The 12,121-nt window shown below is 45.3% G+C and overlaps 1 protein-coding gene across 1 annotated transcript; it reads left to right on the forward strand.

The window, feature by feature from the left end:
* The first annotated feature begins 4,081 nt into the window (after positions 1 to 4,081).
* Positions 4,082 to 11,319, forward strand: MBOAT4 (membrane bound O-acyltransferase domain containing 4). Its single transcript, XM_004277148.2, has 3 exons — positions 4,082 to 4,280; positions 7,066 to 7,290; positions 9,723 to 11,319. The coding sequence occupies exons 1-3, from the start codon at positions 4,159 to 4,161 to the stop codon at positions 10,690 to 10,692; spliced, it is 1,317 nt and encodes a 438-aa protein (XP_004277196.2). The 5' UTR covers positions 4,082 to 4,158; the 3' UTR covers positions 10,693 to 11,319.
* Positions 11,320 to 12,121: the final 802 nt, after the last annotated feature.

The raw sequence follows: 12,121 nt of genomic DNA on the forward strand, positions 1-12,121 counted from the left end.
TGATACTCAAAAAAAAATTGTTGACTAAATATATGGATGAATTTAAAACATCCTGTTGTCTCCAAGCATGTAAACACCTATTCATTTTTAAGCAATGTCTGTCTAAATTAATTTGAAAGACTTCCATGGCCCAGTCAGAATGGCCATCATCAAAAAATCTACAAACAGTAAATGCTGGAGAGGGTGTGGAGAAAAGGGAACCCTCTTGCACTGTTGGTGGGAATGTAAATTGATACAGCCACTATACAGAACAGTATGGTGGTTCCTTAAAACACTAAAAATAGAACTACCATATGACCCAGCAATCCCACTACTGGGCATATACCCTGAGAAAAGCATAATTCAAACAGAGTCATGTACCACAATGTTCATTGCAGCTCTACTTACAATAGCCAGGACACGGAAGCAACCTAAGTGTCCATCGACAGATGAATGGATAAAGAAGATGTGGCACATATATACCACGGAATATTACTCAGCCATAAAAAGAAATGGAGTTATTTGTAGTGAGGTGGATGGACCTCGAGTCTGTCATACAGAGTGAAGTAAGTCAGAAAGAGAAAAATAAATACCATATGCTCACACATATATATGGAATCTAAAAAAAAAAAAGTTTCTGAAGAACCTAGGGGCAGGACAGGAATAAGGACACAGACGTAGAGAATGGACTTGAGGACATGGGGAGTGGGAAGGGTAAGCTGGGACGAAGTGAGAGAGTGGCATGGACATATATACACTAAGAAACATAGAGTAGATAACAAGTGGGAAGCAGCTGCATGGCACAGGGAGATCAGCTCCGTGCTTTGTGACCCCCTAGGGGGGTGGGATAGGGAGGGTGGGAGGGAGACGCAAGAGGGAGGGGATATGGGGATATATGTATATGTATAGCTGATTCACTTTGTTATACAGCAGAAACTAACACACCACTGTAAAGCAATTATACTCCAATAAAGATGTTAAAAAAAAAAAAGACCTCCATGGCATGGGTGCTAGTGTTCTCCAGAGAAGCAGAAGCCGTGGGAGACACACATTTATTTTAAGGAACTGGCTCACGTAGTTACGCAGAACCCCAGGCTGGAAGAAGTTGATCTTGCAGTCTCAAATCCAAAATCTACAAGTGGGAAATTCAGGCAGGGTTTCTATGAGGCAGAATTGCTTTCTGCGGGGGGGAAACCTCAGTCTTTGCTCTTAAGGCCTTCAGCTGATTGGATGAGGCCCACCCACATTTTGTTTATTTTATTTATTTATTTTTGGCTGTGTTGGGTCTTCATTGCTGCGCGCGGGCTTTCTCTAGTTGCGGGGAGCGGGGGCTACTCTTCGTTGTGGTGCGCGGGTTTCTCATTGCGGTGTCTTCTCTTGTTGCGGAGCACGGGCTCTAGGCGTGGGGGCTTCAGTAGTGGCAGCATGTGGGCTCAGTTGTTGTGGCTCGCGGGCTCCAGTAGTTGTGGCTCGCGGGCTCTAGAGTGCAGGCTCAGTAGTTGTGGCGCACGGGCTTACTTGCTCCTCGGCACGTGGGATCTTCCCAAACCAGGGCTTGAACCCGTGTCCCCTGCATTGACAGGCAGATTCTTAACCACTGCACCACCAGGGAAGTCACCCCCCATATTTTGGAAGTCACCCCCCACATTTTGGATGGTAATATGTTTTACTAAAAGTCTACTGATTTAAATCTCATTTTAATCTCATCTTAAAAATACCTTCGCTCAGTAGTTAGACTGGTGATGACCAAACAGCTGGGCAGCATAGCCTGAGTTGACACAGAATTAACCCTCATGGCATGCTTGTAAAAAGGACCATTTTATCAATATTAGCTACAGTGTCTAGGGCCTATAAGCCTTTCGGGGAACCTATAAAATGTTTGAGACCTGCAAATAAAATATGCTGATTCCAAAATGCAGAAAGTACATTAATTAATGCAGAAAGTACATTAAATTAATAAATATTTAATTCAATGACAAAAAGCATAACCTTTTCCCTAACAAACTAAGTGCAACTCAATTCTTCTGAACCTAGCAAGTATATTTAATGGGGCTTGTGGTTGCATTTTAATATGTTTACTACGATGTGAGCTTATTCATTGCTTAGGGAGCCCTTTTCTCCCATTAATTGCTCTACTGTTTGTCTAGGTCTTTGTGCCATCTGTGGCCTGGAATAAATTATCCATCTGTTTGGAAACATCCTTCCAGAGCCAATGTAAGCATTCCCCCTTCCCCACTTCCCCTGCATTTTAAAAATTCCTTATCTCTGCTGATGATTGCTTCTTTGTTTGTCCAGTACAGTGTGCCAGTGGTATACTGCACCTATAGTTCTTTAATGCAAGTATTTGTTGCCATTTCCTTCTCCCTAGTAGATTCAGAGCTACTTGAGGGCAGGAACCGTATCTTAGTCATCCTTCTATTCCAAGTGCTTAGCACAGGTCTGTCATAAAATGGTAGCCCAGGGACTTCCCTGGTGGTGCAGTGGTTAAGAATCTGCCTGCCAATGCAGGGGACACGGTTTCGAGCCCTGGTTTGGGACGATCCCACGTGCCGCAGAGCAACTAAGCCCATGCACCACAACTACCGAGCCTGTGCTCTAGAGCCCGCGAGCCACAACTACTGAAGCCCGCACACCTAGAACACGTGCGCCACAACAAGAGAAACCACTGCAATGAGAAGCCTGCGCACCACAAAGAAGAGTAGCCCCCGCTCGCTGCAACTAGAGAAAGCCCGCGAGCAGCAACAACAAAAAAAACCCCAACACAGCCAAAAATAAATAAATTTATTTTAAAAAATAGTAAATAAAATGGTAGCCCAATAATGCTCATCATTTTTATTATTCAATTGTGTTACCTTCAACTACATTCAACCAACCAGCTTTATCCTCCATGCTTTTACATATGTTATCTAATCTTCATAACAGTTCTGTTGAAGACAACACAATTCTGCTGAATGACAGTCATTATTATATAGAATTTTAAGATGAAGATGTTCAGTCTCAGAGAAGTGACTGATTTGCTCAGAGTTCCCTAGCTAATTGGAGGCTCTCTTTCATGTTTTCTCTTCTGTGCAGAGCTGTCTCCCACTAACAGGGGTCCTTGCCCTTAAGATGCTTTTGAATCAGGCTATACTCTCCTGTTCCTTATTTAAGGCTGCTTGCTCTTGCATGTGCCTTCAGAGATGAAAAGTGGTTGGTCTGGGATGGCGTTGTAATGCTCTGGGCTCAGTAGATAGACCTCTACCCGCCAAGAAATGGCCTCTTGTTCTTTTCTTTTTTGCGGTACGCGGGCCCCTCACTGCTGTGGCCTCTCCCGTTGCGGAGCACAGGCTCCGGACGCGCAGGCTCAGCGGCCATACCCGTGTCCCCTGCATTGGCAGGCGGACTCTCAACCACTGCGCCACCAGGGAAGCCCTGGCCTCTTGTTCTTGTCTTGCTTGTAGGCAGTGTCTCTTGGATTTCTTGTCCACACCCTAAAGAAGAGCTTCTCTTTAAATGTTCCTCTCCACACTTTAGCTTCCTTAAAACCTTTCAAATGTTAACAGGTACTTACTGAGTACATCGTACGCATCCAGCACTGTTCTATAGGTAGTGGGGTACAGCAATAAACAAAACAAATTCCTCCCTTGCAGAGCTCAGGGAGCAGGGAGACGGGCAACAAACTAATCGAGAAATAGGTATATAAAGGGTGGTGACTAGGTACCATAAAAAAAAAGAAGAAATAGCATAAGGGAATAGTATAAAGAGCCTAAGGAGGAAAGGGCTGGGAGGGGGAACCGGCCTCCCTTCCTCACAGTTTGTTCCCCCTCCCCAGTCGGGTGAGTTGCCTGTCCACAACTGGAAAATGAGATTTTCCATTTACTTAGTGAGAAGAATATGAAAGTCAGATGACTGGAAAGGCAAATACTGCAGTGTATAAACAAAACCAGAACTTCTGAAAGCAATGCTTTTCATACATATCCTTACTAGGTAATCTAACACCAGATGCGTTTTGGTTTCTATAGTGAGTTCCCTTTATCAGAAAGCCAACTTTTATACTGCTTATCTCCAGTGCTTTTGTTTGCCTTTTGCTCAGCCAGGCCTTCCTAAACCGTATAAAAAGATCAAAGAGAACCTGGTTGAGATTTCCAGGAAAGCATCCGTTAAGGATTCTGGAAAGGACAGTATCTTTTGTTCCAGTTCATGATGGATTGGCTTCAGCTGTTCTTCCTCCATCCTGTATCACTTTATCAAGGGGCTGCTTTTCCTTTTGCGCTTCTCTTTAATTATCTCTGCATTATGGATTCATTTTCCACTCATGCCAGGTAGGTTTGATGGCTAATTTTGCTCTTACGTCTATGAATACTACAGTAGATCAAAAAGCCCAGGTTGGAGTGCAGATGTGAATATTAAATACTAATTACACTGGTTGTTTTTAAGTTATCATCACTGCCACCAATTATTGATTGCTTGATCATGATTATGTCTAATAGAGTGAATCGGAACTGGAAATTGACATCATGTCTGCATTGACTCAGCCAAAGTTTGATAGGGTCACATTAAGTAGGAAAAGGATGAAAATAAATGGGGGACAGAGGGATGTTGGGGTGATATAGGAATTCCCCAAATAGATGCATCTATAAATCAACCATATGCCCCAGATGTTCTTGAACAGTCTTAATTTCATGGTATTCTATCATTTTCAATAAAATTAAATTTTATTAAATATACAACTATGTGATTTTTTTAATGCCTTTGTATGATTTCTCAGAGAAATGAAAAAAGTCAAAATAAATTTTGTTCGATTAGTTTTATCTCTACGTGGGATCCAAAATTATTGTCACTAGAGATTTGATAACTTGATCGAAATGATTTTTTTATTCCTGGTAAATTCAATACATTAGAGACAGCCCCTATTTTTAAAAAAAGGTTCTATGGAATATCCTTTTGTAAAGTGAAAATCCATTGCCGAAGTTCTACCTCTTAATAATTCACTTATTTTGGAAACTAGGATTTTTATATATTGGGGATTAATAAGTAAAATCCAGCTGTTTCTAGCAACCAGGATGGCTGAGCTCGATTAAACTATGGCAGGTTATTACATCGTCACAACTGGTTAATGGCACTTTACCTCTGTTTAGGAGACGAGGGAAGCAGTTGTTAAAAAAAAAAGTTTCCTATTGAGAAAGAATCACAAACAATAAAGCAAAACAAGTGCAAAAATAGGGGCTAATTCCCATAGGTTAAGATTGTTGGCTTTGGGAGTTAGCCTGGTGAGTCCTGGTCCCTCACTTCCTGAGTGTCCTTGTGTATGTGGATAAACTCTCTGAGTTCATCTGTAAAATGGAAATAATAATGCCTACCTCATGGGATTGTTTTAAGGGTTAAATGAAGATATTTCATATAAAAGAATTATTGGGCCAATGCCCAGAATAAAATAAGCACTCCAGAAAATCATGCATCCTGCATTGTACATGTGTAGACATAATAATGTTTACAAATCCCCAGGGCAGTTGCTTTGGGAAAGGGCACTGTTTCATGTTTCACCTCTGCTGTGTAAGGAATAAGTGTTCTCCCCTATTTTCCGATGGCAGGGAGGCGAAGGCTTGGGCGGGTAGAGGAGGAGTCATCCCAAGCATAGTGTGAAGCTCAGGAATGGCCAGGGCCTGTGGAATAGAGCCTCGCACACTGAAGCACCTGCCGTCTCCCTCAAGAAAGAAAGAAATTCTTGCAAAGGCGTGTGCGTCACAGGCCAAGGAGCCATGATCTATACCCTGTGACATAGAGATTCATTCACTTTTCCTGTCCCTGACCACTCAGTCCCTGTTTCAGATTTTTTTTCTGGCCTGTTTGTTCAGATTTCTTAACCACGCACCAGTTAAAAGGAAAAAACAAACAAATCTCCATATACTGTGGAAAGAAGAGCTGAGTCCTCATAATATGGAAACTCTGGTGCCTCTGCAGATCCAGAGGGCATCCGCTGGCTTCCAAAGGAGGCATGCTCCACAAACCACTTCACTGATGTATTTACAACATCATTTACAACATGTATTTACAACATTGCAAAAAGCACCAAGTCATGAGAACTTAAAGTACAGTAGAGAGGATTAAGGGTAGATATAAAGACAAATCTCGTGGTATCACTTACAGGTAGAATCTAAAAAATGATACAAATGAACTTATTTACAAAACAGAGATAGACAATAGACTCACAGACATAGAAAACAAACTATGGTTACCAAAGGGATAGCTGGGGAGGGGGTAGAGATAAATTTGGAGTTCGGGATTAACATATACACACTACTATATATAAAACAGACAACAAGAACCTACTGTATAGCACAGGGAACTACACTCAATATCTTATCATAAACTATGCTAGAAAATAATCTGAAAAGGAGTATACATATGTATAACTGAATCGCTTTGCTGTACACCTGAAACATTGTAAATCAACTATACTTCAATAAATTAAAAAAACAAAATATTATACTAATGATAGGAGCTTTACTCAAATAAGCAAATACTGTATGGTTTTATTCGTATGAATTTGGAGAATAGGCTAAACTATGTATGCAGACGACAAAAAATATTAAATGATACACTTAAAGACTTTGTAATCGAGTTCTCAAACACTTATCAAAGGGAGGCATTGAGGGCCAGGGTGTGCAGCTCTGTGGAAAGGGAAGAGACTCATCTGTATGAGATGATGTCTAGAGTCCTCCTAGATCCTGGATCCTAGATTCCCATCACTTTGGTCGGGCAGCAAGCGCAGGGCTGGGTGTGACCCCACTGGGAAACATTCCAGACCGGTCCCCACAGGATTGTTGGGGGCAGGTGTCTCCCCACTGGTCTGGCAGACATCAAAGAGGGGTGCCCAGGGTCCCAGAGGCAGAAGTCAAGATTTGTCTCCTGCAGAAGTGGTTTACAAATGGACTCTGCCTCTACCCTCCATGTTTCTCTCCTTCAGAACAGGAGGAATACTGCAGAGTGACAACAGTGTGACTTCTGTAGGGGTGAGGGGGCGCCCACCTCCACTGGGTTCCACAGATGGGCTGCCATGGGAAGTGACTCATCTGTCGCACTGCTCCAAGGCGTTCTGTGTTCCAGGTACCTGTTCCTCCTGGTGGTAGGAGGAGCCCTGGCAGTAGCCGCCATGGGTTCCTTCGCTGTGCTGGTCTTCATCCCCGCTCTGTGCACCGTGGTCCTGATCTACTCGCTGGGCCCCCAGGACGTCCACAGGCTGACTTTCCTCTTTCAGATGAGCTGGCAGACGCTGTGCCACCTGGGTCTGCACTATACGGAGTATTATCTGCAAGAAGCTCCTTCCACGAGGTAAAGCAGCCCGTTCCTGTGTTCCTACGGAGCCCACCAGGGTTTGCGTGCACCGGGGTGCTGGTGGGGAGGACCTGGGCGTGGACTTTGAATCCAGTTCTTCCGCATCCCATCAGTGTGATCTTGAGTGAGTCAGTCAACCTCTCTCAGCCTCAATGTCTTTTCCTGAAATAAAGGGTGTGTGTAAGTGTGTGTTGGGGGGATAGCAATACCTATCTCGCAAGCCTCTTAGGTTAGAGTTAATGAATGAATGTAAGTGTCATTGTATGACTAATCTCCTAGTAACTACCATGTGCTGCCTGCATGGCACAGTGCCTGACACTAGCTGTAATTCACATTGTGCCCGAGAAAGGGGGTGAGCCAGGAGTCCCAGGGCCCACAGATGAGGCCGGCCTGCAGGTGACTAAGCAGAGTACACACGCCTCAGTGTAGGTAGTTTAGACACATAGCCGGCAGCTTCCCCGCTGTTTCAGTAGGACAGGAAAGGTATAAATCTACCATAAACCTTTGCTGCCTTCCCACACACCTGCTCTGCAAGAGTTTTACTTTCACTGACACTCAGCTCTTCCATCCCCCAGAAAAAGGGAAGTCACTCAATCCAGGAAGAAAAAAATAGGGCGCTAATTACAGTCTAGGGACATTGTTTTCCTGAGCCAGTGAGATCACCAGGATTAGAGGGAAACAGGCGTCTCTGCCATCCTGAAGCCTGCTGTTCCTGGCTCTCGCCATGATCACCACTGGACTGGCTTCATGGTCGCACGGTGAACTGGAGTGGTGACCTGTCGAGGGGGTCACCCCTCTGATTCTAGTTGCCATGGGTTGCCTTACTCTGCCATCCCTCCCACACCCAGAATCCTAATCTTTATTCTGACTGTTTTCACCAAAGGCTCCAGGGCCTGCTTCTCTGAAGAAGAGGCAAGATGGTGGGTGGATAGGGAGTGGGGAGTACTGACCGCGATGTGGTGACTTAGGATTTCAGGAAGAAGCCCGGACCTGATAGGGGCTGGAGGAGCAAGTTGAAGAATCTGGCTGCACAGGAGGGAGGCTGAACCTGAGCTGAAGCGGGAAGATGTGTTAGTTTGCTCTGGCTCTCATACAAAGTACTGCAGACAGGGTGGCTTCAACAGCAAACATTTACTTCCTCTGGAGGCTGGAAGTCCAAGGTCAAAGTGTTGGCAGGTTCAGCTTCTCCTGAGGCCTCTCTCCTTGGCTTGTAGATACCGTCTTCTCCCTCTGCTTTCACATGGTCTTCCCTCTATGTGTGTCTGTGTCCTTCTCTCTTCTTATATGGAAACCAGTCATCTTGGGTTAGGGCCCACCCTCATGACCTCGTTTTACCTTAATTACCTCTTAAAGATCCATCCCCAAATATACATATTCTGAGGTGCTGGAGGTTAGGACCCCGACATATGAATTTGGGGTGGGGGAGGACACATTCAGCCCTTAACAGAAGAGGACTGACTGAACAGGGGTTAGTGGCATTTGGTGGCTACTTCGCTTACTGTTTGATAGGTCAAGTAAGGAGGTCAGTTGTCCTTAAGTTCTCAGACACAGAAGCAGCAACGGTTGGGAAACAGAGCCATTTTCTCCCCACAGGACAGTGTTCCTGACTGTAGAGTGTGTCACTGTAATTTTCATTGATTTTCTCCATGGTCAGCAGGATCTTCTCTACTGTGTGATGGTGACGCAGGAACAGGTCAGGTGATTGGTTAAGAACACAGCTCAAATTGCTAATGACTCAGGATACACCCTGAACCTCTAGCTTGACTCACCCTTCCTCAGCCCAAATCCCAAAGCCTTCAGAATCTTGCAGTCAGGGACTGGTTCACAGTCCAAATCTCCAACTTCCTATAGTGTCTATAGGAAGAACTAAGACTAAACAGAACTAAGGTCTTGTTTCTTCTGTGACAAATTTCTCCCTGATTCTCGATCCTAATCTTTATAAGGTATTCTTAGAAATACGATAATCAACGTTTCACCATAATATTCCTCATCATTCATTTATTTGCCTCTCTAATGATTCATTTCTCCATTTACCTTTCCATCCTGCTCGGAGGAGCCTGTGGTTCTGGATTAATCCAAGAGTCTTTGTGGGGGAACTGCAGGCCATGAGATTGGTCTTAATTGTTCAGAGCCACCCATTTGCCACTGGGTCTTTTTTTTTTTTTTTTTTTAAATATTTATTTGGCTGGGCTAGGTCTTAGTTGTGGAACGTGCGATCTTTAGTTGCGGCCTGCAGACTCTTAGTGGCAGCATGCATGCAGGATCTAGTTTCCTGACCAGGGATCAAACCCGGGCCCCCTGCATTGGGAGCATGGAGTCTTAGCCACTGGACCGCTAGGGAAGTCCCTGCCATTGGGTCTTGGGTGAGGCACTGCAAGGGGATAAAGTGAACGTGGAGTGTTTTTACATTAAAAAAAAATCTCTTTCAGGTTCTGCGTCACTCTTTCTTCCCTCATGCTCTTGACCCAGAGGGTCACATCCCTGTCTCTGGACATTCGTGAGGGGAAAGTGGCAGCAGCAGCAGCAGGAGGAGGCATCAGGAACAGGAGCTCTTTGTCTGAGCGTCTGTGGGGAGCTCTGCCCTATTTCAGCTACTTGCTTTTTTTCCCTGCTCTCCTAGGAGGCCCCCTGTGTTCCTTCCAGAGATTTCAGGCTCGTGTTCAAGGGCCCAGCAGTTTGTATCCCAGGCACTCTTTCTGGGCTCTGACCCGGAGGGGTCTGCAGATTCTGGGACTAGAGTGTCTGAAGGTCGTGGTGAGGCGGGCGGTGAGCGCAGGGGCAGGACTGACGGACTGCCGGCAACTGCAGTGCGTCTATGTCACGTGGTCCACTGCCGGGCTCCTCAAACTCACCTACTACTCCCACTGGCTCCTGGATGACTCCCTCCTCTACGCAGCGGGCTTTGGATCTGAGTTTGGTCAGAGCCCCGGTGAGGAGGGATACATCCCTGATGCGGACATTTGGACGCTGGAAACAACCCACAGGATAGCTCTGTTCACCAGAAAGTGGAACCAGAGCACAGCTCGGTGGCTCCGACGCCTCGTTTTCCAGCAGGGCAGGACCTGGCCCTTGTTGCAGACGTTCGTCTTCTCGGCTTGGTGGCACGGACTCCACCCGGGACAGGTGTTTGGTTTCCTCTGCTGGGCTGTGATGGTGGAAGCCGACTACCTGATTCACACCTTTGCCAATGTGTTCATCAGATCCGGGCCGATGCGGGTGCTCTACAGAACTCTCACCTGGGCCCACACCCAGCTCATCCTTGCCTACATAATGCTGGCCGTGGAGGTCCGGAGCCTCTCCTCTCTCTGGCTGCTGTGGAATTCTTACAACAGCGTCTTTCCCACGGTGTATTGTATTTTGCTTTTTGTTTTAGCGAAGAGAAAGCATAAATTTAACTGACATCTTTCCTCAACTTTCATCTTATACACCCGTGAAACAGACTTTAGAAAGTATCAGATGGCGCCTTGAAGATGCAGGTGTTTGCACTTTTCCGTGATAAAAGTTATTTTTTTAAGTATTGGATGTATGTACCTGGAGTAGTGTTGACTTACAATGTTGTATTAGTTTCAGGTATACAGCAAAGTGATTCAGTTATACATATATATATTCTTTTTCAGATTCTTTTCCCATATAGGTTATTACAAAATATTGAGTAGACTTCCCAATGCTAGGCAGTAGGTCCTTGTTGTTTATTTTACATGTAATAGTGTGTATATATTACTCCCAAATTCCTATTCACCTTCCTTTTCAATTACTTTGTAGTCTTGGTATCTGGTTCCAAAAGTCTGTGGAATGAATAAATGCTGATGGTGGGCCATGTAACGTTTCAGGTGGGAATGCAAAACATCATATGAGATGTAGAGTATTCGGTATACTTTTCCCTTTCTTCCCATCCATGCAGATAGCAGGTTCTAGGTTCACTGTCTCAGGACAGTATGCCACAGGGAGAGAACACATTGTGGAGAAAGGTTTATCAGTAATAAGATTATTCTACGTGTCTTTGAATCAAATCTATTGTTATAGGAAGAAGAGCCTTGAGGAAAAATAAAGTAGTGTTTTCTCCAAGGTTCGGTCCTGGGGAATCGTAATTGGGTTTGGGTGCAAAAAAAGTAAAATGTTCTGTGACTTGACTCCATCAGCCAGGTTGTGTACAGCACTCGGTGTGACCTTCTAGGCCAGTGGATAGCTCCAGTACTCAAAACTGTAAGCGTGGAGCATCTTTTTTTCTGTCAACTGTTTCCTTGGTGGTAAATTCTGTGAACTTGTTTTCTTCCATTGGGCTCTCCTGAACTGTTCGGTTATTCCTGCCTGGGAGCTCCTCCCCTTTGCTGAGATCCCCTGGGTAGACCACCTGCTGCCCCTGCCTGTGCAGCCCGCCTAAAGGGAGAGGCAGTGCTTTCACTGGCAAAAAAGATGTGCCACTAAGCAGGGTACCTTGATGGCTGGTCTTCTGGACTGGGTATTCTCATTCTTGCTACTGGAGGATACGGGTTTTCCCCACCCTAGAGGGCGTGAGATGGGGATGTGTGTGTATGTGATGCAGGTGGACCTGCTGGCTTGGCTGTTCCCACTACAGCGCCCCATGTAATCCCCCTGTGAGTTGCCCAAGCCCGTCCTGGCCCCAGGTTCCACCACTTGCAGTGGTACGGGGCCTCCCCGGCACGGTGCCTCCCCGGCACGGCTCCCACCTTTTAGGGTAGTGTTCGCTCACGCACCTGCCACCAGTGTTTCAGGCTGCAGCTTCTCTCTTCAATTTGATCCCTGATGTTTTCATTTTCTCAAGGATTTCTTAGTTTCAGATTCACCGTGACTTCCCCTTCTTGTTTTA

The sequence above is a fragment of the Orcinus orca genome, chromosome 21 (genome assembly GCF_937001465.1).
Source record: "Orcinus orca chromosome 21, mOrcOrc1.1, whole genome shotgun sequence".
Lineage (NCBI taxonomy): Eukaryota > Metazoa > Chordata > Mammalia > Artiodactyla > Delphinidae > Orcinus > Orcinus orca.